The sequence below is a fragment of the Eretmochelys imbricata genome, chromosome 1 (assembly GCF_965152235.1).
Source record: "Eretmochelys imbricata isolate rEreImb1 chromosome 1, rEreImb1.hap1, whole genome shotgun sequence".
Classification (NCBI taxonomy): Eukaryota; Metazoa; Chordata; order Testudines; family Cheloniidae; genus Eretmochelys; species Eretmochelys imbricata.
The window spans coordinates 144,753,835-144,780,933 of record NC_135572.1 but is presented as its reverse complement, the minus strand read 5'-3'; the positions used below and the strand labels follow the sequence as shown (position 1 = coordinate 144,780,933).

Below are 27,099 nucleotides of genomic sequence, written 5' to 3'. Positions count from 1 at the left end.
AAAAAGTTATGACTGAGAGAGGGTCTACACTACCAACTTGCCTCAGCACAGCTGTACCACTGTAGCGCGGACTCCAATTGGCTTAATAACTCCACCTCTGCAAGAGGCAGTAGCTACGTTGGCGGGAGAAGCTCTCTCCTGTGTGGACAGCGCTGAGATCAATATAACTATGTCGCTCAGAGGTGTGGATTTTTCACACCCCTGAGTGACATAGTTATACTGAAGTGAGTATGTAGCGTAGACCTGGACTGAGAAACAAGGCACTGTTAAGCTGAACATGCATCTTAAGTGGTCTGATTATCCCAGACCTCTGTCCACATCCAGGTGGGTGAAAAAAGGCTATTTGGGATTGCATATCTGGTTAGTTATATGTCATTTTGCTGTACTTTGTAGTAGTTTAATACTTCAATATAAATTGACTTTTCCTTTCCTTCCAAGATGCAGTGCCTTAACATTACCACACTTGGATCGCATAATACTTTGAAAATCATAAGTTAAGTTGTTTCCTAGTCCACTATTTAATTGATACATGCTGAAGTCCTGAATGCAAGCCTTTCACTACAGAATAATTGTCAAGGCAGATCAAACTTTATGTTCAAGCAATAAGCCATTTTAACGACTGAAAATTAAATGTTGCTCACCAATTTCTTTAATTTCCAATGGCAAGGGTCAGAGAAGTGGCAAATACAGAAATAACTACTGTCTCATGAAAAATTTTACTAAGAAAACACCTTTCAGGCAAGTTGGTCTTGACTGAATATTGTTTTCCTAATGTTCCCCATAATTTCCAGAAGCAAGTGATCAGCTTTATACAGGTTAGGACAAAGATCAATATTCCCAAAACTCAACTTAGGTTTTTATATAGAAAGTCTAAACAAGAGAAAAGATTGACCTATTTACCTCATATTTTACTTTTTCACCCGCCTTGGCCTTTTTCAAGAGTTCTAGAGCTTCTTGGTGTCCTTTTTTAGATTTTTTCTCACGCCGAGAACGTGACACTGCAAAACTTCCAGAGTCTGATGTAGCTGAAATGAATATTAAAATCATCAGAAGTACAATTCAACTACGCATTGTTCTTGTTTTCAGACATTTAATCTACAGTAACTGTTTAATATTAGTTTTAGAGAAACAATGATTTCACTGTTGATTATTCATTAAAAACATGGGTGGAGTGTCCAATAGGCAGGGGAAGACTGAACCTGCCCAAACAGCCCCTTGTGGCCCTGCCCACACTCCGCCCACAGGCCCCCTCCCTTCCTGCCGCTAGTTGACCCCAGCCCAGATAGGCTGCTTTTCTTCCAGGAAGGGAAACCAGCTGGGGCTAGCGTGGTTGGGACTTGGGGTAGCTGGGGCTTCCCAGTGCTGGGGTCCCCTGGCCCTGGGGCTGTGCTGCCCAGTGCTCCAGTGCTGGGGAGTAGGGGCCGCACGCCGCCTGCCACTCTGAAGGGCCCTGGGCAGACGGCCAGTGCTTCCCGCAGCTCCCATTGGCCGGGAATGGCGAACCGCGGTCATTGGGAGCTGCAGGCAGCCTTGCCTGTGGATGGTCAATGTAAACAAACTGTCTTGCAGCCCACCAGCGGATTACCCTGACAGGCCGCAGGTTGCCCACCACTGATCTAAGGTGTGCCACTCCCTCTCAGTAAGATGTTGTGGCCTTGGACAGAATAATAAGAGAACCACCTGTTGGGAAGCATGGAAGGAAGAGTTTACCTTCAGACCAAACAATTCCAGAGTCCTAAGCACCACCTTGTCTTTGTGGAACAAACAGTAAGGTTCCTGCATAGAAAAGACTGCCAGCTCCAACACTCCCCTGGCAGATATAATGGGTATCAGAAAGCCAGTTTTGATGGACAAATAGAATGCTGACACTGATGTCAGTGATTCAACGGGATGGCTTGTCAGAGCTCTCAATACAATCAGTTGAGTGGCCTGACTGTTAACTCGGTTAATCAGAGTGCTCTGAGGAATTTGGCTACCTGGGGGTGCTCTGCCAGAGAACCCAGGGATCCCACAAACATCGTGCTACTGAGGGCAGATACCTGTCATGCTATGGAGCTGGGCTGGAGACCTTTGTCAAAGCATTTTCGGAGAAAGTCCAAAATAGCTGGGATTTCTAAGATTTGATTTGTGTTCCTAGCACCAGAACTTGGCCCAGATGGAAAAATGCATTTTCAATGTCGATACCCTTCTAGATGAAGGCGGTGTCTTGATGACTTCGAAAGACAAACCCAGTGGGACCAGCACTTCCCTTTCAATAGCCAGGCTGTTAGATGCAGCCAACTAGCTACCAGATGATGAAAACGACCTTGTGAGAGGATGTCCCATCTCTTTGGGAGTTGTAGTGGAGGTCCTATTTTCAGTCTGAAAACCAGTCTCTTCAGTCAATGTGGAGTTATCAATATGACTGCTATCTGTTCTCATTTTATTTTCTCAACCACCTTCCCTAGTAATGGGAAGTGTGGAAACACAGAGGAGACCCTGCAGCCATCTGTGCAACAGGCAATCTGTCCCCCAGATCTGGGATCTACCTCCCTGGTGAAGTACTTTGGTCTCTTTGCATTCATATGGTTCATGAATAGATCGGTTGAGGGAATGCTGAACATTTGGACAATTAACTCAAAGACTCCCTAATTCGGGCACCACTCAGAGTTGTTGAGCTAATCTGCCTTTTGGTTCGGGTCTCCCTTTACATGAATTGCTCTGAGGAATAAGAGACAGTTCTCTACCTACCATATAATTTCCACTGCTTCTGCATGCATCACTTGGGTCCTTGCTCCCCTTGGTTGTTCACAAGTGATGGTGGTCATGTTGTCTGACTGAATCAGGACAGTGTTCCCCTCTAGGCTGGGCTGGAACCTTCACAGCACCAGCTTGATCGCTTTTAGCTCTAGAAGGTTTATGCTGTGGGCCCTTTCCTCCAGACTCTAGATGCCTAGAGCTGTTTGGGCCCCAAGGTGTGAGCCCCAGCTCTCTAGGCTGGAGTTGGTTATGAGAACCTGAGGATCTGGGCAGCATATGAGTATACCTTTGTGTACATTGCCCTGGGCTGACCACCATTTTAAGGAGTTGAACACCTGTGCTGAGACCCTTACGTGATCCTTCATGTGTTCCAAAGGAGTGGTCCTGTACCTTTATGATGAAGGCCTGAAGGCACCTGATGCATGATTGCACCCAGGGAGTGATCCCTATGCACGATAGGAGAAGGCCTAGTAGTTGAAGGCCCAGTGCTATAGCAGGCCTCTTGCAGCTCCCAAACAACGTGAAGAGGTTCTGAATCTTCTTGAACCTTTCTAGTGATGGATAGATCCTTGCTATCAAGGTATCTATGTCCATTCCGAAGTGTGTTATTTTTTTGACAATGATAAAGCCAGGTGCTTATAGGAGACTCAGTGTCAGCGATGTGGCTCTCTGGGCTATTTCCGGGGATGGCGTTCTGATCAAATGTTGTCCAAGAAGGGGCACAGGTGGATACCCTGCAACCTGAGTCAGGCTATCATTACTGACAACATCTTTGTAAACACGCTGAGAGCAGAGGACAAGCCGAATGAGAGCATCCGGTACTGATGTTACTTCCTGCCACAAGCAAATCTTAGGAACCTGTGACAGCAAGGCTGACAAATGTGGAGGTATGTGTAGCGAAGCAGAGTGGCCTCCCTCCGGACAGGAGAGCAAGGGACCTCTACACTCCCTGGTCGGCAGAGCCAAACTGACCCCGCTCGCCACGCCAGGATGGGACAGCAAGTATAAAGGGAGGACTCTACAGCTCAGGTGAGCAGCAGCCATGAAAGGAGATGGACGCTTCTATTCTGCTACAGCTCCCAGCAGCTGAATCTGAACTCTGCAGCATCCTGCAGAGGAGACGGACCCAGAAGAAGAGTTGCCAGGATTGCCATCTGCCACTCGTACCCAGAGGAGCCAGAGGACTGCGGATTCCAGAGATCCTACCTCCCCAGGGTGTGGTAAGTAGTCCAGGGCAGACGATTATCTGGCTTCATTGCTGACTGTTTCTAGGTCAGTGTGTTGCGGATGGATCCCTGCTGACCCAGTGGCGCATCACTCCACCACTGCTAGGGCCCTGGGCTGGGATGTGGAGGAGTCAGGTGGGCCCGCGTCCCACTGCCACGCCACCCGAGGTGGCAGACTCCCCACCATGGAGGGCTATGTACGTCTACTGTCCGTCAAGCTAGGATGCTAGACTCGGTTGGTGCCGCCCGCCTTCCTGAGCCCCTAGACTGTGTGGGTGCTCATCCCTACCTGAGCCAGGAGGCTTAGCCTACAGCCTGTGCTCCCTCTAAGGTGCATGCCTGCTCAGCCGCACAAGAGCCATCAAGGGCCACGCACACAGGTGAGCATGGAGAATGTGCAGGGAGGGTGGGTGAGGGCAGTGGGGTGAGGTGGGGGGTGGTGATGGGGGTTTGAGGGAGCTTGGGGAGTGCAGGAGAGGCACCTCTCTCCCACAGCCCCAGCCCCAGCCCGGGCTGCAGCACGACAGGCGTTTCTCTCCCTCGGCCCCAGCCTCCCCCCCCCTTTTTTTTTTAGGGAGATCTTGTTACAGCAATTAAATGTGTGTTCTTTGTTCTGCAATGCCTCTGTTTACACAAGATTTATGGAGATAAGCAGTATTTTATCTGCCAGAAATATACACCTTATTGAGCCTGATCCACATCCTAAACCAAGATTGATACAAGACCGTGAAATGCCACACTTTACTACCTTTAGCCAAAGAAAAATACCTTCAAGATACCATGGAGTTTTCATTTCATTTGGGTGCGGAATCTCAGTTTAGGTTCAGCTGTGCACTGCCAGCCACCAGATTAAATTCTGAGGAAAGGGAACTGCAACCTGAAATATGATAGCACATTATAGGATTTCATTGTTTTCTGCCCTTCAGAAAAGCCTCTTATATGCATAAGACTTCAGTCTATGTGTTTGCAATAGTGATAAGGAAGCCGTTCTAATATGATACACTTGAAGAACCAAATCCTCAGATAATGTAAATCGAAGAAGTTCCAGTGACTTCGTGGCTGCTGTACACCAGCTGAGGATCTGGTCCTAAAATGTCAGATTCCAGGAAATCTTTACAGCCCCTTTTACATGTACCATTGGCCATACCTATGGTAACTTTTTAAAGAATTATATATACGTTTTTTGTTTTTACTGGTGGCACACATCCACACATTACCTCAGTACTGGTGCTGCACATAACAAAATGCATTCTCTGCATGGATTGAAAAAATTAGAGGGAACATTGGTTACAGCCTCCTCCCTGCTCGGCCCTGCCCAAAGGGCTTGAGGCCCCAGACTGTGTATGTTTGCTGGTTGCCTTAGCCAGGAGCCTGAAGCTACAGCCTGCCCTAGCTTTGCCTCACTCAAAGGGCCAGAGTTTTAGATTATTAAGTACTGCCAGCCTCAGTTGAGGGGCTACATGCTAAAAACTACTCAGTGTTCTGCCCCAACTGAGGGTGGGGACAAGTGCCCCAGACTGTTATTGCTTGTTTGCTTCTATAGGCCACAGAACTATAGACGGCTTATGGCTCGGCCCCGCCAGCGTGACCCAAGCCCGAGAGTTACCGCCCAATACAGTGAGGCAGAGTGACCTCCCTCCCCACTGGAGAGCGAGGGACCATTATAGTACACGTCTGCCAGATCCACTGAAGTCAGAAAATCCTCCTTGGACAGGCATGACACCACAGAGGTCAGGGTCTCCATCTGAAACTTTGTTTTCTTCATCCACTTGTTGAATCATTTGAGTCTATGGCTTGGATTCCTCCCGTATGCTTTTGAACAATGAACAACATGGGGTATTCCTTCTCTTTGGAGTCTCTCCCTGCTCTGCTCAGGAACTCCTGGTCTATTTTCCTCCCGGTGGACTTGCAGCTGCTCTGGTGAGCAGGGGATCCCACCTGTCTGCCCGACTCATGGCCCTGGGACCTAACAGAGTTAGGGACCGAAGGCTGAGCACATCTCATCATCTGCCAAGGCCAGGAAGGCTGTCTCATAGACAGAGCACTGTTTAGATTTTGTTCAGTGCTTTTTAGACTGCTCAGCCATACCAAAAGGGTGCAAAGGAGCCAGCAGGAAGGTTCCAGGTGGGTTCAGTCATCTGACTAAAAACCAACCCAGTGAGAAGGAAAGGGCTAGTGTGAGACCACGGCTCATCATTGCCCCCCCCCCCAAAAAAAAACCACACTGAAGGTAGAAGATAGGTGGGTGCAACAGAACTGCCATCCACACGCTGCTGTGGAGGGAGAGAATCTGGCTGCAAGTGGGCACAGAAGAGGCATGGACAAAGCAGTGGCGCCAAAATGCTGATCCGGCGCCATGAAGCTGCTGAGTGAGGAGAGTAGCTCAGACATCAAGGATTGTGGGAGCTGCTGAGCTGCAGAATAGGTAGATTGTGGTAATAATGCACCTATAGTAGACTCAGGAAGGGAAAGGTGACAATTGTTAAGCTGCCACCCAACTTCCTTTAGGGGTGCATCAGCTGTCACTATCCATGATTTGGAAAGGAAGGTTATTTTAGACATCTAACTTCCTTCTTTATGCTTTTATTTCACTGACAACCAGTGCTTGAATGCATCAGGCAGGGTATTTTCAGCAGAGACGTAGAAGTGTTAGTACCATTATACAACACACTGGTGAGATCTCATCTTGAATACTGTGTGCAATTCTAGTCTTCCATGTTTAAGAAAGATTAATTCAAACTGGAACAGGTGCAGACATGGGCTACTAGAATGATCAGAGGAATGGAAAATCTGTCTTATGAAAGGAGATGCCAAGAATTTAGCCAGCCAAAAGAAGACTGAGAGGAGATATGATTGCTCTTTATAAATAAATCAGAGGGATAAGCACGAGGGAGGGAGAGGAGTTATTTAAGTTAAGCGCCAATGTGGACACAAGAACAAATAGACATAAACTGGACATCAAGTTTAGACTTGAAATTAGACAAATGTTTCTAACCATCAGAGGAGTGAAGCTCTGGAACAGCCTTCTGTCATAAAAATAAAGGGAAGGGTAACCACCTTTCTGAATACAGTGCTATAAAATCCCTCCTGGCCAGAGGCAAAACCCTTTCACTTGTAAAGGGTTAAGAAGCTAAGATAACCTCTCTGGCACCTGATCAAAATGACCAATGGGGAGACAAGATACTTTCAAATCTGGAGGTGGGGAGGGGGGGAACAAAGGGTCTGTCTGTGTGATGTTTTTGCCGGGAACAGATCAGGAATGCAGTCTCAGAACTTCTGTTAGTTAGTTAGTAATCTAGCTAGAAATGCGTTAGATTTCCTTTTGTTTAATGACTGGTAAAATAGCTGTGCTGGGTGGAATGTATATTCCTGTTTTTGTGTCTTCTTGTAACTTAAGGTTTTGCCTAGAGGGATTCTCTACGTTTTGAATCTGATTACCCTGTAAGGTATTTACCATCCTGATTTTACAGAGGTGATTCTTTTACTTTTGATTGTTAAGGGTGGCAGGTAATTGAAGATACGTGACTGGTCTCAGGGATCTCGAAGGGTGGTGACTAAAATCTTCTTCTTCTTCTGTCTGTAACTTCTCTGTAACTTGTTCTCCAAAAAACTGTATAAATTAAAAGACACAAGCCCCACTCGGGGGGCTCACTTCTAAATGTATTAGCAGAGCAGCTTTGCTAATAAAACAGAGTAGTCTGATAAATTGTGAGTCTGAGTCAAACTTTGACAATTTGGAGGTCCCACCGAGATGGCAAGCGGCTTCACTGAGGCTGTGTGATCCCTGACTGCCTTGCAGGACGATCGTGGCAGCCGGCGCCTGGACGCTTAGTCCAAGCGATCCTCCACAAGACAGAAAGGTACACAGCAGCAGCGCAGTCTACGCCATTGAACTTGTTGGTTCCCACTCTGTTCGGGTAGGGGTCTTTGGATCCAGCTTCTGGAATCAGACGTCTCAGGTAATTATTATTTTTGTGCTTTAACTGGTTTGAGGACTGTCTTGTCTTTGTGTCTATCCGTCTTCCCCGTGGTGTGTGTGAGAATCTGGGAGCCATGAGAGATGGGAGAAAGTGAGTCCATATGGGATTATAAACCCTGGACTCGTACGGAACTTTTATCTATAGTTAAAAGTTTTCCCAAACCACAGGAAAACTCTGTCAAATTTGCTGAGGAGTTTCTGTTAATCTGTGAAACCTATGAACTCTCTGAGACAGATCTCCTCCAACTGTGTAAATTGTTAGCTCCTGCCAGTTATGAAAAATGATTGGCTGCTGCAGACTGGCCAGCTGAGGCACGCCACTCAACCATAAAAAGTACTGGCCCAGATTCGGCATACAGAGACGGGTGTATGGCTCTTTGGAAGCGCCTGCATCAAGCCATTCCCAAAGTGTGGTCTCCTAAAACAAACTGGACAGCAATACGTTGCTGTAAGCAAGGGCAAGGAGAAAGCCCAGGTGACTATAGGTCCCGGCTAACTGATATTTTCCTACAACATTCAGGAATACAAGAGCCCGATGTAAATGGGGAGGGGGCCTTGGCACATGCATTTGTTGATGGTCTTCTCCCTGCCACAGGAAGCATGTTAAAACGAATAAGTGTGGGATGGGAGACTGAAACCATGGACAAATTGCTGGCAGTAGCAGAGCATTGCCACCGCACTTTAAAAAGGAAAGGAGGAGCAGTCCTCCCAAAAGTTAATGGCTCTGCAGATACAGCATTATTCAGGACTAAGCAGACCACACCGGGGACAGGGACGGGGTTGCGGAAGGGGGCGGGGGGCTGGATTAACTGGGGTTTGTAACTACTGTAAACAGCCTGGACACTGGAAAAAAAAGAGTGTCCAAGACGACCTAATAATTGCATGGGAAATCAAGTGAACCCCCCGCTGGTTCCTCCAGCTGATCCCCAACCCTATTTTTCACCCCAACAATGACGGGATGCTGGGGAACCTCACAAAGTTTTAGCTCCCTTATTACCTCTGTCCCCTACTGGAGAATGTGTCCTGACTGTAAATGATCTCTCTCTCCCTTTCCTTGTTGATACTGAAGCTTCTGTCTACAGTCCGCACCACTGACTTGCCTGAGGTTCCCCGATCTGGAAAATCTGTGTCTGCTGTTGGCATTACAGGGATCCCTACCTCTTTTCCCCTCTCAAAACCTTTGTCTGTTCAGGTCGGTCCCCTCTCTGAGGGGCATGCATTCCTTCTCTCTGATTCCACCCCTGCAAACCTTCTGGGACGGGACTTGCTATGCAAACTTGACTGTTCTATTTACTGCTCCCCAGATGATGTCTATCTGCAAATCCCTCAGTCTTCCGTATGAGATTCTGTAGCCTCCCTGCTGTCTGAAACTTCCCTCTCCACTCCGGTCCCTTGCTGTCCCTTAACTCTGTCCCTAGAGCACCTAATCTCTCAGGTTCCTTCCTCCCTATGGCCATCTCACCCATCTGAAGTGGGCCGACTAAATACTGACCCAGTTCGGATTACTGTAGACAATTCCAAACCTCTGCCTCGCCTGTCTTAGTATCCTTTGAATTCTGAGGCAGAGGCTGGGATTGCTCCAGTTATATCTGCATTAAAAGAACAAGGAATTATTGTCCCTTGTTCCAGCCCCTGTAACACCCCTATCCTCCCAGTTCAAAAGGCTGATGGCAAATCGTGGCGATTTGTTCAAGACCTTTGAGCTATTAACCGTATTGTCAGACCTTCTTTTCCAGTGGTTCCTAACCCTGCTACAATACTAGCGTCTATTCCTCCAAATGCAACCCACTTTACTGTTGTAGATTTGTGCTCCACTTTCTTCTCTGTCCCAGTTCACTCTGAATCCCAGTATCTCTTTGCCTTCTCCTACAAGGGTCAGCAATATACATGGACTACCCTTCCCCAGGGGTATACAGAGAGTCCATCCTATTTTTCTCAAGCCCTAGCCAGGGATCTCGCTGATCTGGTTTTCCCATCACGATCCACACTGATCCAATATGTGAACGACTTACTCCTGTGCTCCCCCTCTCTGTCTGCCTCAGGAACTGATTCACTAACACTTCTCACAGCTTTAGCAAACAAGGGTCATAAGGCTTCTCGCACAAAATTGCAGCTCTGCGAAACCTCTGTCACATACCTAGGCTTCCTTCTCTCCCAGGGCTCCCGTACACTCTATCCAGCCCGGGTACAAGCCATCCTTAGCTTTCCCCAGCCTTGCTCTCCACACCAGGTCAGAAAATTCTTAGGTATGACAGGGTTCTGTAGGCAATGGATTCCCCAATATGCTTCTCTGACTAAACCACTCCAAGAACTCACTCGATCCTCTGTACCTAACCCCATGCCATGGCCACTTGAAGCAAATGCTGCTTTCATCTCCCTTAAGCAGAATTTAGCCTCTGCCCCTGCCTTAGGGTTACCTAACTATGACAAGCCTTTTACCCTTTTCTGTCACGAACAATCTGCTTGTGCCCTCGGGGTTCTTACTCAGGAGCACGGTGACAGAAATCGCCCGGTGGTTTATTTTTCTGCAACCTTGGGCCCTGTAGCCCAGGGTTACCCCCTTGCCTACGCGCTGTAGCTGCTGCAGCGCGCCTGGTCGAGATGTCTGAGTCCCTTGTCCTCCGCTCTCCTCTCACTCTCATGGTTCCCCATTCTGTGGAAACTCTCCTTCTGCAACGCAACACTGCTCACCTCTCCTCTGCTCGCCTCACTAGGTATGAACTTTTGCTGCTTTCAACCTCACATATCACTATTAAGCGCTGCTCCCGGTTAAATCCTGCTACCCTCCTTCCTTTACCTAGTGATGGTGAACCCCATGACTGCCTTGCAACTGTCTCCGCTATCACTGTCCCACGCCCCGACCTTTCAGATGTACCTCTCCCTAACTCTGACCTGGTATTATTCACTGATGGGTCCTGTTATAGAAATGACCAAGGCCACCTTCTTGCAGGGTATGCTGTGGTCTCTCTCTCTGAGACCATAGAAGCTGCGCCCTTACCCTCTGTGACCTCTGCCCAGGTGGCTGAACTGATTGCTCTAACCCATGCCTGCTTTCTAGCCGAGGGGCTCTCTGCCACTATTTTTACTGATTCTCGGTATGCCTTTGGGGTTGTGCATGACTTTGGCACCCTCTGGCAGGCTCGAGGTTTTCTTACCTCTACTGGTACCCCTATCAAGAATGGCCCCTACATTGCCGCCCTCCTGTATGTAGTTTTACTACCGTCTACCTTGGCACTTGTTAAGTGTACTGGCCACTCAGCGGCAGACACTGAGGTGGCAAAAGGTAATGCACTTGCTGATGCTGCTGCAAAACATGCCGCCACTATAAAACCTTCACCAGAAGCGTTTCTTGGTCCCCTCTCTGTCTCTGTAACGCCACCATCCCTGTCTCATCTTGCTCAGCTCCAGGATTCTGCCCCAGAAACAGAGAAAGACTCCTGGAGTGCTTTGGGTTGCTCTTTGCATTCTCATTCCTTTTGGCGATCACCCACCGGTACCTTTGTAGCCCCCCTCTCACTCTACCTGTCCCTAGCCGCCCTGCTACATGGTGTTTCGCATGTCGGCAAGGAGGGGATGGCCTCTGCTATGAGTAAGGCGGGGTGGTGGGCTCCCCATTTCAGCTCCTTTGCAACCCGCCACTGTGCCGCTTGTGTTACTTGTCAAAGCCACAATGTAGGCAAATCTGTAAAAGTAACACAAGGGTTCCGGGGTTTGCCTCAAGCACCTTTCCTACACTGGCAACTTGATTTTGTACAAATGCCAAAGTGTCAGAAATATGAATTCATTTTAGTTATAATATGTCTGGTTTTGGGTTGGATTGAAGCCTTTCCCTGTCGCAAAGCTGATTCATTGTCCGTTGCAAAATGTCTATTAAACCACATTATCCCTACCAAGAGAATTCCTGCCACTTTGTCTAGTGACCGGGGAACACATTTTACTGGAAAAATTGTTCAACATCTAAACCAGGTATTACATGTCACCCACCTGTTGCACTGCCCTTACCATCCACAGAGTGCAGGGGCAGTTGAAAGGCGAAATGGTGTGCTTAAAAATAAGCTGGCAAAAATCTGTAGTTCCACAGGGTTAAACTGGCCAGCGGCTTCACCACTGGCCCTTATGGAAATTCAGTCATCCCCATCCCAGAGACACAAATTGAGTCCATTTGAAATCATCATGGGACGCCCTACGCGAACAATGGCTACTATTACCCCAGCCCCAGACCTAAACCTAACTCACAGCACGCTCCTCCAGTACTGCAAAGGGTTAATGCAAGCTGTGAGCTCCTTCCATTCGCAGGTGCGAGCAGCTTGGCCGACGGAACCCACCTCTGCTGCCTGTCACACTCTTGAGCCTGGTGATTGGGTCTACCTGCGGCACCACCTTCGGAAGCACGCCTTGGAACCCTGGTGGAAGGGTCCATACCAGGTACTGCTCACCACCCAGACAGCAGTGAAATTATCCGGCATCGCTGCATGGATCCACGCCTCACAGTGTAAGCCAGCGCCACCTCAAGGGGACCAAGCACCTCTGCAAGACCACGCAGAACCAGCTTCAACCCCAGAAGACAAAGAGGAAGAGCCTGCAATACCTTACAATCTGCGCTCTCGTAAGGGTTGCCAGAAGCAGAGGGTAAACAGACAGCAGGACCCAACAAACAAGAAGCAGTAGTGAGCCTAGCGCCTGCTGCCTGGTGGACGTAAAACCGTGACTGCGGTTCCCTCGAAAGGGGTTGTCAGAACCAGAAAGGGTCCTGCTTCCAACATGTGTCCTTTGAGAAGCTTAATCCTCAGCTACTGTGTCCTGAAGGTCTGGGGAATCCAGAGTGACAGTGACAATTCTTTCATCCAACAACAGGTGCAGATAGCTCAGATCCTGAATATTTCTAATTGCTGGGTCTGCAGCCACATCCCAGCTCACTCACAAGCTAGTATCCCCACCATGGCAATCCCTTTGAATTCCTCAGAGCTTGCTGGAGAACCCTATCCACTTAAAAGGACATGGAAGGAAAATGACACTTGGGGGCTGGGAAAAACATATGTTCCTAAACTTATAAGTGTGGTGAAAGGAAAGGGCCACTGGTGCTGGGTGTGTAATGGGACAGGGCTGAATCTAGGGAGGAGCAGCTGTCTCCAATACATCGTGTCCCATGGTGTATGGGACTATTCAAACAAGGTTGGAGAATGGCGAACCGGGTATGGAAAGATAAACTTCCTCTCAACCTGGGACCAAACCAAAGATTCAATCTCTTGCTCCTCCTACAGCCTCCCTGAGAAAAACAGCACCATCTACAAATGTCATGTGAATGCTACCTCTTCTCCCAGTGAAAATCATCCTGTGCTCTTTGGGGGATACTATTCCTCCTTCGTAAATTCTTACATGTCAAAGGGTTGCAGTCAACCCTTCCCAGCTTTAATGGGACATCATTGGGTTTGTGGGGAAAATGCTTACACTGTGTTACCAGCAAATTGGTCAGGTATCTGTTAACCTGCTCAGCTTTTCCCACAATTCCGGGTGCTTCAATCCCTCCCACAAAATCGTCTCTGTAATTTCAGGCGAAAAAGGAGGGACTTGCCAGATGCTAAATGGTATGTGGATAACATAAGCCCCCTAACTTGGGAAGAAGCTGTTGCCATTTCTTTAGTCCCAGTAGGGGGGGTAATCCACCATGCAAAAAGGCTTTTAAGGTTACAAGCGGTGGTTGAGATCACGGCCAATGAAACAGGAGAGAGCTTAAAAGCTCTAGCCAAAGAAGCAGGAGCGGTCCGACAAGTGGCCCTCCAAAACCGTCAGGCATTAGATATACTGGCAGCCAAAGGAGGGACCTGTGCTCTAACTGGAACAGAATGCTGTGTATACATACCTGATAATACTAATGAGGTAATAAATCGTGCTAGCCATCTGGAGCAAATTGCATACCTTCCCCATGAAGAACCAAGTTCCTTGTGGAAATGGATAAGTAACTTATTCAATTTCTCTAGTCTGGGAAACTGGTTGTTTCAAGGAATCCTGACTATCCTATTTGGAATTCTAATAATCTTCGTGTGTTTTCAATTGATTTCTTGTTGTATCCAAAACTGCATAAGACACACCATCCATCAGGTTACTGCTAACCAGAGTGCTAATCTAATGTTGTTAAATGTCACCAGTGAAAGTAATGAAAAAGAACGATTGATGTATGGAATCCAGTAAGTCATTGGTCATGGGCGTAGCCTTGACCAAAAGGGGGGATTGTGGAAGTAAGTATAATGTTGTATAAGGGGACATGCTGGATACATTGTATATGAGAGGGCATGCCAAAACATGTTACAAAGTATCTGAGGGAGCACACTTAGGGACAGTTAGCTTTTGAATGGAGAAGCAATTAAGATAGAGCCAGCACGTCTAAGAAGCAGGCATCAGAATGGAAGGTGTGAAGGGCAATTAGTTAAGTTAACTGGAAGCTGCTAAAGGAGATTGTTAAGGGTAGCAGGTAATTGAAGATACGTGACTGGTCTCAGGGATCTCAAAGGGTGGTGACTAAAATCTTTTTCTTCTTTTGTCTGTAACTTCTCTGTAACTTGTTCTCCAAAAAACTGTATAAATTAAGAGATACAAGCCCCACTCGGGGGGCTCACTTCTAAATGTATTAGCAGAGCAGCTTTGCTAATAAAACAGAGTGGTCTGATAAATTGTGAGTCTGAGTCAAACTTTGACAAGATTTGGGTTTGTGTTCACCTATGCAAATTGGTGAGGATTTTTATCATGCCTTCCCCAGGAAAGGGGATGTAAGGCTTGGGGGAATATTTTGGGGGAAGACGTCTCCAAGTGGGCTCTTTCCCTGTTCTTTGTTTAACATGCTTGGTGGTGGCAGCATAGGATTCAAGGACAAGGCAAAGTTTTTAACCTAAGCTGGTAAGAATAAGTTTAGGGGGTTTTTCATGCAGGTCCCCACATCTGTACCATAGAGTTCAGAGTGGGGAAGGAACCTTGACGCCTTCCAAGGGGAGCAGTGGGGGCAAAAAACCTAACCGGCTTCAAGACTGAGCTTGATAACTTTATGGAGGGGATGGTATGATGAGACTGCCTACAATGGCATGTAGCTCATCTGTGACTGCTAGTAGCAAATATCTCCAATGGCTGATGATCGGACACTAGTGGGTGTCCCACCAACATAGCTCTCGCCTCTTGCGGAGGTGAAGTAATTATGCTGACGGGAGAGTGCTCTCCTGTCAGCATAGAGTATCTTCACCAGACACATTACAGCAGCATAGCTGCATCAGTGCAGCTATACCAGTGTAGTACTTCTAATGTAGACCTGCCCCCATGTTAATGTCAGACTAACAGATTTATTCTTTTAGCCAGCACAACTGATAAAAATGTAAAGACCTGTTCTAAACCAAAATAGTTAGGTAATAAAGTAGCACATTGTCAGTTACTGTTCGCAAAGAACTATCATTGAGGTCCAGATCCCACAAAAAGATCAACAGAGGTTAACCCCCACTAACTTTAATGGGGCTCATGCAGACCCAGTGGTACACCTTCAAAAAGCTCGTTGCACAATCTTGCCCTGCTTATATCTAGGGCCCTATCAAATTCATAGCATCTCCCACAGTGCTACCCAACCTGAATGGCTATGAGCCAATATGTCTGATACTGAGTAGTATCTTTACCGTGTGACCTTCCCCCCTCTTTTTTTGGTCCACTGAACATAGTTGGTCAGTTGCCTCTGAAGTATTTGTTATAATACTGATACAAGTTTTTACAGCTTTGGAATAATTTGTCCGCCCATGAGCGGGAGGGCTGAGGGGGCATGGCCAGCAGCAGCATCAAAATGCTGCTCTGCCTCTGTGAAGCTACAGAAAGAGAAGACCAGCACAGACATCAAAAATGGGGGGAGGGGGGCATGGTCTATATGGAGGTGTTGTATTTGGGTTCCCCTTGAGCAGGTCTTGGATTTCTTTGGCAGGGGGTGGGGCAATGCTGCAGCATCATGGGAGAAAATGCGTCCCCCATGGCTGCTGGCTAGGAGCAGAGTTCTGAAGGCAGAGTAGAAGAGAGGGTGGCTGTCAGCCGCCCCAGCCCGTGTGGGAGGCTGCCGGGAAAACCAAAATGTATGGTAATCCACCCCCCAATACACTGCTGTTGGCGGTGGTGCGGACTTTAAAGCTTGGCCATTGCGGTCCAGTTCTGAAAGCAGCACCCGACAGCAGCAGCACAGAAGTAAGGAAGGCAAACCCATGATCCCCCCTACAATAGCCTTACGACTCCCAACCCCAACACTTTTTTAGATTGGGATCCTCAAGGTTACAACACCCTGAAATTTCAGCTATAAACATCTGAAACCATGAAATTGACAATTTTTAAAATCCTATGACCGTGAAACTGACCAAAATGGACAGTGAATTGGTAGGGCCCTAATTATAACCATTCAGAAGACTGCTGCAAAGATTATTTTCCTAACTTTGACCATGTCACCACTCTTGTTGCACCCAACCACTGGCTCCTCTTTCTCTATTGCATCAAACATAAGTTATTTGTCCCCACTCTACCTATCATCTTTCCCTCACTATCAAGCTGTCGACTCCCGCCTCCAATGCGCCCACGATGCCAGCCTCCATTGCCCACTTGTTAAATTTTTGATCAAGCAACATCATGCTTTCTTCTATGCTGCTCCTCATGCTTAGGAGAAGCTACCCATAAACATTTGCAAAACTAGCACATTATCCTTCTTAAAACTCTCCTTTGCTGTGATACCTACCAAAATAAAAACTTGATAATGGTTAGGTTGCTATTATGTTGAGGCCATTGCCCATCATGCTAACCAATACTGTCACTCTCTCTTGGTACCCCCAGTCTGTCTGTATCCACATATTGTCCATTATCTTATACTAGTCTGTAAACTGTTTAGGGGAGGGACCATCTTTTTGTTCCATGTTTATATAGCACCTGGAACAATTGGGACCTGATCTATGATTAGGGCTCTTAAGCGCTATAATATAAATAGGTTTCAGAGTAGCGGCCATGTCAGTCTGTATTCGCAAAAAGAAAAGGAGGACTTGTGGCACCTTAGAGACTAACCAATTTATTTGAGCATAAGCTTTTGTGAGCTACAGCTCACTTCATCGGAGGCATCCGACGAAGTGAGCTGTAGCTCACGAAAGCTTATGCTCAAATAAATTGGCAAGTCTCTAAGGTGCCACAAGTACTCCTTTTATAATATAAATAGTAGTGGTTTTTAGTTATTGTTAAGCCACAACAGCCATTCAAAAAATATTTACGTAAAATACACAGAATTAAACTTTTTTTGCATATACGAGGTATTTTCACTCTAAGCAAACTGAATACAATTTCTCTGTACCCCAATTTTGATTTTACTAGATTTAGAGGGTGAAGAAATTCAGGGCTCAAAACAGTGATGATAATGAGGAAAGTCACAACCTATCAAGTACAGACAACTGTCCTAAAAACAATGACATCTTGTGGGATGGAGTGGGGGGAAGGAGTACACGTCTGATAGTGTCGATGAAAATCATGCCTATGATTTCATGAAACAGCAGGTTTCTTTAAAATGAAAAAGGATTACAGTTCTCTCCTCCCTGTGTTTACTCCATGCACTTGACAGCATTTCGGGTATAGACATTTACCTCTATGTAGGAGCTTAAAACCCAGCCCGGAAAAAAAAAAAAAAAAAAAAAACATTCTCCCAAAAAAACCCCAAACCAAACAAAAAAGTGATGCAAAACCACAAATTCAGCAGGACGACGGAGACCAGTGTCAGCACTAGCTTCTTTTAACACGCCGGTGTGTTTATTTTTTTAGGACAGACTCGATTTCAACACACCCTCCCTGTCATCTTCCAAGGAGAATCTTGGAGACACCAATGAAGTATGTGTCCCCCCCCCACCAAAAAAAAAACCAAAAGCGGCCACTCCCAGCTGCCCCACCCAGACCCTGCAGCACGGCCACCCCCGCCCAGGAACTCAGGAGACAAGCTCAAAGGAAGCCCAAATACAACACCCTGCACCGCCGCCATGCAGACCCTGCCCCCCGGCTGCGCGAGCCCCCCTGCAGGAGTCGCACAGCCCCGCCCGCCTCTCACCGCCGCGCCGGCTCTCGCTCTCCGCCATGGCCCAGACCACGCACCCTCCGCTCGCGCCAACGCGCCCGAAAGTGGCGCGAGAGAGGCGACCCAGGCGCCCCGGCCGGCCGGCCAGCCAATCAAAAGCCGCGGCGAGTCCCGTCTTTCTGCAGCCCGCCCCTTCGCCCTGTTCCACCCTCTTGTGCAGGTCGAGGGGAGGAGCCGCAGCTGCGCGCGGGCGCACTGGGTGTTGCGAGTAATCTATGTGTTTGTGGCTGCGGCTCTGGAGGAGAGAGGCGCGGGCGGATGCCTCATGGGGAGAGGTGGGTGGTTGCTGCGCCCAGGCTTAGCGCCAGCGGCGAGAGGGTTGCTATTTATGGACAGGCGTTCCCGGGGGGCGGTCGTCACTGAGTTCCGGGGGAGGCCTTTTGTGTCCGGGGAAGGGAGTGAAAGGACACAGCTATGGGGCTTTCTCCTCGTCCTGGCTCCGGGGAAATAATTTGCAATTTGTAAACTCATGCTGGAGGCTTCAGAAAAGAGCTATTTCGACCCAGCATTGCTATTTGCTGCAGCCCGCACCTAGCCCAGAGGGATGCACGTGCCCTGCTGGCCCCTGGGTAGGGCTCTTAGGTGCTATAGTCATAGAATAATAAACGTGTGTACACAGTAAAACTAACATTTCACAGCTCACTCGGTGTATGGATAGAAAATGAAGTCTTCATCCTCACCATTTGACCATAGGAACAGACCTGACAGAAGAGATTGAGCCATTTGAACGTGGGCTGCAGTGTAAACCAATTAAAATCAGTGGTGTTACACCAAGGATTAACTTGACCCACTATGTTAACTTCCCCTCCTAGAAAAACAACCAGGAGTCCGGTGGCACCTTAAAGACTAACATTTATTTGGGCATAAGCTTTCATGGGTAAAAAAACCACACTTTTTTAGATGCATCGAAAGAAGTGGGGTTTTTTACCCACGAAAGCTTATGCCCAAATAAATCTGTTAGTCTTTAAGGTGCCACTGGACGCCTCATTTTTGTGGATACAGACTAACATGGCTACCCCTCTGATACTTCCCCTCCTAGGTTTCTGAGAGCAGGGTTTACAGGAAATACTGGTAAGCAGGATGCAGCCTTTTTTTTCACTAGCACCTGTGGAATTGCACAGTGCTACATCACCAGTGCAATAAAGTCAGGGTAGCAAAGGCCCTCCAGCTCCTGTGGGATCCCCACAGGGCAGAGGTGTTGGGTCCTTAATGGCCTTATAGCCTTGAAATCAAAAGAAGCTGCAGGATTCCTAATCAGCAGAAACTGTGGCTTGTATAACTTCATCATTTCAATGGCTGAACACAACACTGTGGGAGCAGAGGTAGGAAGGACTACCTGGAGCTAAGTCAGAAAGCAAAGCAGAGCACTGGCCTTTTGCATCAATCTTGCCAGTAATGGAAGATGCTGACTCTTGGCAGAGGGCTCATTCGGGGGAAGACATTTCCTCCTGTTGCTTAGCACCAGATTTCTAAAGTGACCAAGTAACTCGGGACAAGGCAAAGAGCCTTGTCTCCTTTCTCCCTGCCCACAACTGCGGGAGCATACCTCGACTTTGCTTGTGTTACTCCTATTGCTACGCAGATGTCTTCAGTCACATGCATCAGTGCCGCAGCTTCAACTCAGGAGCAAAGCTGGGTCTGGAAAATCATACATTTAACCTGAAATGACACAAAAATTATTTGAAATGGTTTTTAAAAGACTCAGTTGAGATTTTGCTAAACCTTTATTATGATTCAACTGGTGGGATCTCCGTGTAACAAAGTGATATTTAGGGCCCTAGTGAAGCTTTGTGGTCAGCATTTTCTATTGGGATGTGACCTTTGACTTTTCTTCAGAATGGCAGTTTACCAACAGTGCTGACCAATCACTACCCATATTACTCAATCCCTCATTTGTATACAGATTGCGTTCATTTGAGATGCACATGCTGCTCACAAAGGGAGAAATGCGGTAACTCCAGAAATGGTGTGAGAATTCCTAGATGCGCAGATTGTTTATAGCCCTTAGTCTTTTCAGCATCTGAATGAGTAGGATGTGCACCATCATATACTTGTTTCCCCGCTGGTGCTAGGTCATTACAGAAATGGTAAGTAGGACAAGATGGTTTATTCTCCAAAATCTAAAAGAGCTACTCTTTATGGTTCTAAAACAGACTGATAACAACTATTTTACTTCTCTGCAAATGGATTGGACATTCCTTTATGTAGATTAGTGAACCTGTGCTGTGAGGAAAGAAGGAATGCTAATTTTTAATCCTAGTTTCTTACCTGTTTACGAGTGTTTTACCTACCATTATCAGAACATTATCAGACTCTCCTTGCCATACTGAGTCTTAGAGCATGAAGGAACATTGAAGACAAGTAAAACAAATTCTTGAGCTACCTATAAATAACCCTCTTCCACTTGGATGTGTGCACATTTTCCCCTGTGTATTCATTGCCTCTTTAATGTGTGTACAACACAAGATCATATCATTGAGGAAAAGTGGATGACAAGCAAACTAGACATTAAAAGAAATCAGTCCAGTACTGCCAATCCCAAAGGTTCAAAATTCATGAGTCAAACCCCAAAACATCATGTTGGGGGTCTCTGTGTGTGCGCACACATGTGTGTTTGAGAGAGAAGATTATATTGTGGTTTTTTGGTCTTTTCGATTTTTGAACTGCCTCTGTCTGGCCTCAGTGTGTGAATGACAATTATTGATGCCAACTCTCTGAAATTTATTGAGTAAAGTGATTGTAGCTCTTACTGCAGGAGTTCTCACTCCTACATCTGCCAACTATAGTTGCCAATTTTGGTGGGATGTATTCCTGGAGGTTTCATTACATGACAATCTTTAATTCCTGCAGACTCCAGGCCAATCCTGGAGCGTTGGCAATCCTGCTGCCAACCCTCAAACCAGTCTGTCCCCATCCAGTCCCCAAGTAAATTCTGCCCCCACATTAGCATGACAAGGTGGGTGAGGTAATATCTGTTATTAGACCAACTTCTTCTGGTAAAAGAGACAAGCTTTTGAGCTTCAGGAAGAAGAGTTCTGTGTAAACTCAAAAGTTTTTCTCTCTTACCAGAAGAAGTTGGTGCAATACAAGATATTACCTCACTCACCTTGTCTCTCTAATATTCTGGGACCAACATGGCTACAACAACACTGCATGCCACATTACCATATCACACCAGTTCTGCCCATATCTCTGCTCTCCCTTCACAGAAGTTCTGTGCCTCCAGGCCCCTCATCACTTCAACCCTGCCATCAGTTTTACCCGTCTCTCAGCCCCCTCCCATAAATTCTGCCCTCAGATCAATTCAGTGTAAAATATGTAAACCATTTCAACAGTTTGTGTTCATTCAGTGCCTTTGTAAAATACTTTGGAATTTTGAACTGAATTTTGAAACATTTTTTTTTAATTTAAGCAAAGTAAATCCATTTCTGGCTCTTTGTCATCTGTCATACAACCAGAAGAATGTCTGTCATTCAGGCAGTACCAGCATTTGAGCCAGTACACAATGGCACAGTTAATTTATCAAACAAATTGTTGCCAAAGCTCTACCGTGGGACAGTGCAGATTAAACAATGTCCTTTTCACTAATGCCAGGCCAGTTCTGACATTCAGCTCTGGCACAACAGCAATGAGTTTGTTTCCCAGAGCATAACAAGTGCTGCAGAAAAAGGGACTGTGGGCTGCAGAAAAGAATAACAGCTAGTCAGACTTGGGTCTTCAAATGCTAAATGGCCTTATCACAGCAGATTAGTTGGAGCTGATCTTTAACCTCTCTTGAACAATTATTTTGCATCACCTTTGTTTTAAGTGCAAGAAGTGGAAATTTCATTGTGTGCTCAAAGTAACTCAAGGTTCGGTCAAGGGAAAGCTGCAAAGAGAAGTGTGAGAGAAGCAAGTTAAGGGAGATAGTAGGCTGCCAAAAACGCAGGACAGAGGAGGAAACTCAGGATACCTATGCACCCAAATTTCAACAAAAGGTGATTTAGATTTTTTTCATGTTTTTTCTGCAAACTATAACAAACATACAGGTTATGAATAGAACAAATTAGGAATTATGGTTACAGCTTTAAGAAAAGCAAATAAAATAATTAAAAAGAGATTTTTTTCATCAGCTCATCTTTATGTCTAGTTGTTGTAGTATGTACTTTATCTTAAGTATTATTGTAAGATAAATAGTTAAAATAATACTTCCTGGTTGAGGTATTGTACACCAAGTTTATACTTGTAAATGTTAGAATCTCTTGAAAATGCAGGAGTAATATATTAATAGAATGCAGGCAGATCATAAATTATAGCAGTGTTAGCAAATTTCACTGCCATACTTTGTTTAGAAATGTCTAACCATTATTTTATCACTTTTATATACCATATAACTTTTAGTGCATGTGTATATATGCACATGCACACACATACGGAGTGTGTATAGTTCAGTAATTCTTTTATCTCTTCTATATATTGGTCTGAATTCAGACTTGCTGTAACTCCATTATCATCAGGGATGAATTTGGCACTTTGTAACTAATCAAGGAATGACTTATCAAACTGTGCTATTTATACCACATTGCAACGTGACCTATTTAAACTAACATAACCCTTAAAAATGAAGTATTGCAAGGAATTTTTAGAAGAATACACCTTTAAAATAAGAATAGATGAAACAACAGGTTTCAGATAAGGATCCTGATAAGAAAGGTTTCCTCCCGTATATGTGCCACCTACTTAGGTGTTATGTTTGTTTCCAAAACATGTTATTTTTCATGTATAGTTAACTGATTGAATCACCACAAAGAAGCGTGTATTTTTTTCATTTATGTTTATGTAATATTCTGGTCAAACATCTATATTTAAACTGCAGCAATCTACCTGCTTACCAGGTCTTCTGTCTGTTAGACACTGTCTTCATACTCCACTTTAAATCACCTGTTAGGGTCAGGTTGAAGAGAAATGGAAATTGAAGTGCAGACATGAAGCCTTAAAGCCATCAAATTCAAACTGTTCCTAATGCAGTAGACTATCAAGCTGGAAAGTAAAGTTCAAGATGGCATGGTGACATCCACAGTTTTTTGTTTTATGGCCTGGCTGCATTAGTGACACTGAAAGAGTCAAAGAAGAGTAAGAGCATGGACTGAGCCTGATGAGAACACGTTTTAAAAACCATAGGCCAAATTCTTAGTGCAGTGACATTAGACTAAATCCAAATAACTCCATTGACGTTAATGGAGTGACACTGGATTTACATCACTGTAACATAGCAGTTTTCAAACTTTTTGAGCTAAGCTCCCCACCCCTTTGAGTTGCAATGTTTGGTTACGCTCCCCAATACCTACCCTTCCCCTCTCAGGTTTTTAGGGTTGCAGAAGGTGCATGTGATGGTTTCTGGGGTCAGAGCCAGCACTGGGCATGGAGGCATTGATACTGACCCACAGGCTGGGTGGCCTACTGTGAGTCAGGGGGTAGAGGTAGCACTCCCTCCCTGAGCCCCCGGAATGTTGCTCTGTGCCCCCCTTGTGGAATATGCCCCACAGTTTGAAAACCTCCGCTGTAACAGATATCGGAATCTGGCCACCTGACTATTTAAAACTCTATTCCCATCCAAACCGAGAAGAAAAGTACAAAATATTATAATGTAAATTAAATAGGGAAGACAAGCCAGTGCAAACTCACTGAGAATGAACCTTTACATTATTATAATGTCTAACAATTAATTCTGGTGCCAATGTCTTTCAAAGCATGTAGTTATTGCCACAGCATGAAAATCTCTGTTTTAACCACTTTCAGCACTCTCACTCTACAGTTTCACAAAAATGAACAATTAATATATAAGTAGCACATTATTGCAGAGCGGCTGTTACAATCCAAGACCTGGCTGAAGATCAAATACACACCCACTGGTGAACTAGAAATAGATGTGAGTTCTGAGCTAGCTCAGTATCTGTGTGCTCACTAATTCAAGTTTTTTCAGCAGATAAAAGGAGATCATCATGATAAAACATGAAGTTTCAAATAACATATTTCAAATAATTAGTAGCTTACTACTAAACACACTAAGGCTCCAGACTTGCCATTAGATTTGTGTGTGTAGACCATCATTCCCTTGTAGATCGTACTGCAGAATCAGGGTCTAATTTACCAAACAAAAACTTAAACACTGAATTGCTTCCACCATTTATATTAGGCTACTTTTGCATTTCAATCAGTTGGACAGTGAAACTACACAAGCCAAACTTCATTCTTGTTGAACTTTCTAGTTCATACATATAGATATTGGTATTTTTTAAACAAAACTTAGCCTAATGACAATAGTTTGCTATTTTATTTATTCAAAAATTCTCCCCATGCTAAAACTGGAAAAAGAAAATGATGACTCCCACTCCACCTTTCCCTCTGCCTGCCAACCTCCCCCAACCTTCACACTTTAGTTAGGCTTGCAAACCCCTTCGTATGTCTGTCTTCCTCCCTTCCCATCAGGATCATGGTTTGCTTTATCTACATTGTATCAGTCTCTTGCTGCAGCCTTTTCTTTGTGAAACTGTCTTCCCAATGTGGCTATGCTCAGGGCAGTGTCTCAGACCATGTTTGTTTTGTTTTATTCTATTCTCAGGTTCCACATGGCCTCTCTTGATGTTTAAAGAAGACCATTTCTGCAAATTCTACGGCATGACTCCTTTGATTTGTCAGAAGGTGGGATGTACCAGTGTGGCATACCAGCCCATATTAGCTCACTTCAAACACAGCTTTGAAATCCACAAAAATACCAACACTGTGTTTGTACATGAGAGCGAGGAAGTGAAAATGTTCTAGTTTTATTGTCCATTCTGAGTAAAATGCAAAAAATAAATTATAAAAATAGTCCTGGAACTTTCATGAAGTTACTGTGAGTGTGCTTGGATGAAGCCAGCACTTTACTAAAGTAAAGCTTTACTAAAATAATATATCATCAGTGTAGAGGGTTATAATGTTGCTTGCATACTTGAAGCCTAGTGTTGGATAGGAATTTATATTAGATTAAAATTGTGTCTTACATTTAGTATTTGCGAGCTGGAAATTGTACTATGTTCCTTCCCATCTCCCACAGCACCTTCTCTCCAGCCACTCCATTCTATCCAAAACACCACTATTTAGTAGAAGTAGACAGTCTCTTGTGCTCTACCTTTGGCCTTGTCTACACACAAAGTTAAGAAGCTCAGGACTTTCTATTCAATGAATGAGGCAAAGTCTTGTGGAAACATAGTATATGATCATGTAATTAAAAACCATCATTATACATATTCCCAGGAGAGCCAAGTTAAGAGTGTACAGGCAGCCTTAATTCTGGTATTTCCTAACTTTTGGGTGCTTGACTTTGCAACATTAATAAATGTCCTTTTAGCATAGCTTTTGTGTGTAATTTCATAGTTTATTAAACTGTAAGCTGAGAAAAAAAGCTGTCATGCCATCATATTGACACTATCTGGTTCTTCTTCTGGCTTAGAACATTTATAGCCACTACACAGACCTTTGCTACATAAGCTACAGGAGTAACTAAGAGCAATAGTAGGTTGTCATCTGCTATGTGGACTACCACTAGAAAGGGAGGAGGAATACACTTAGCTAGTAGTTTTCACAAATATATTCAGATAGCAGATGCATGCTGAGACTCAGAAATCTTGGATCCCATTCCAGGCTCTGTGTGCTGAAGTGGGCACAGACTCTTCTGCCCAGTTCCCCCAAGCTTGACTCCTTCTGCCCCTAAAACCTGTCCCTGTCCCATTCCTGTCTCTTCTCTGTTCTCAATGCCAGTGCCCAGCCCTACCCTAGGTCAGAGCAGCTCTTTGGGAATGACACACACACAGTCCAGTCAGCACTAGGAACTATGAAAGTCTCAAGCATACTCATTAAGAGTGGACTGTTAAGAGATTTTAGCAGCTAAAACCTAACAAGTCTCTACTGAGCATGTACAAATTGTGACCTTTCAAAGGTTTATAAGTTGCCCAAATTTGGGTGGATTTGCGTGAGGATGGCAAAAGATACCTCCCTGACACAGATGCCTCTCCCCCTATCAAATTTTGAGTCTTTGCTCCAAAGCAGGGGAGGTCCTAGAGCATTTCAAAGAAAAGGTCTCCAGAATTATTTGACATGGGTAAACCAACATATTAGATCCTAGCCTTGTTCTTGGAAACTGCTAAATGATTTTAGTTTGAATTTTTTAAAAAATACTGAGCCTGATGCAGACACCAGGCTTGGGAAATTTCAGCCCAAATGGTTAAAGATTGGCAAAATTATAGGCAACTGAAAACAGGCATAAATATAAAGGGAAGGGTAACAAACCTTCCTGTATACAGTACTATAAAATCCCTCCTGGCCAGAGGCACAAAATCCTTTTACCTGTAAAGGGTTAAGAAGCTCAGGTAACCTGGCTGGAACCTGACCAAAAGGACCAATAAGGGGACAAGATATTTTCAAATCGGGGAGGGGGGGGAAGGTTTTGGTCTGTCTGTTGTGTGTGCTTGCCAGACAAAGATCAAGGAAGCAAGCAAACCAACTCCATTAGAATTAGTAAGTATTAGCAAGGGAATGTGTTAGCTTATTTTTGTTTTGGCTTGTGATTTTCTCTGTGCTGAGAGAAAGATGTATTCCTGGTTCTCTTTTTGTAACTTTAAAGTTTGGCCCAGAGGGAAATCCTGTGTGTTTTTGAATCTGTTGTTACCCTGTAAAGTTATTTTCCATCCTGATTTTACAGAGGTGATTTTTACCTTTTTTACCTGACACAGGGTCTTAGAATAGGAAGTGTCAGGAAACCTTAATAATAGGCTGTGCTATTTAGATTTTATATATATATATATGAGTATAGTTGTTGTTGATCCTTTGAGTTCAAAGATGACCATGACATCACTGAGTGATTTTGTTTTTGTGAACACCTGAGTGGGTGATCAGGCCAATTTGAGCTTTGAATTGTCTGTGGCACACTGAATAAGAGATGCCACTATGGGTTACTTGAGGAGGAATAAGCAATAGAATTTGGACACGAAGAAGAAATCATTGTTCTTCAAACCCGATAGGGAGATAAAGGC

The 27,099-nt window shown here is 45.3% G+C and overlaps 1 protein-coding gene across 1 annotated transcript in view; it reads right to left on the bottom strand.

Annotated features, from left to right (window-relative positions):
• POLA1 (DNA polymerase alpha 1, catalytic subunit) overlaps positions 1 to 18,072 on the bottom strand; it is a 353,817-nt gene extending 335,745 nt beyond the window's left edge. The window contains exons 1-2 of the mRNA XM_077807202.1: positions 18,023 to 18,072; positions 901 to 1,025 (exon numbers count right to left, since the gene is read on the bottom strand). Of these exons, the coding sequence (XP_077663328.1) occupies positions 901 to 1,025; positions 18,023 to 18,050 (153 nt within the window). The 5' untranslated portion in view covers positions 18,051 to 18,072. The remainder of the gene's footprint in view (positions 1 to 900; positions 1,026 to 18,022) is intronic.
• Between the last annotated feature and the right edge of the window lie 9,027 nt (positions 18,073 to 27,099).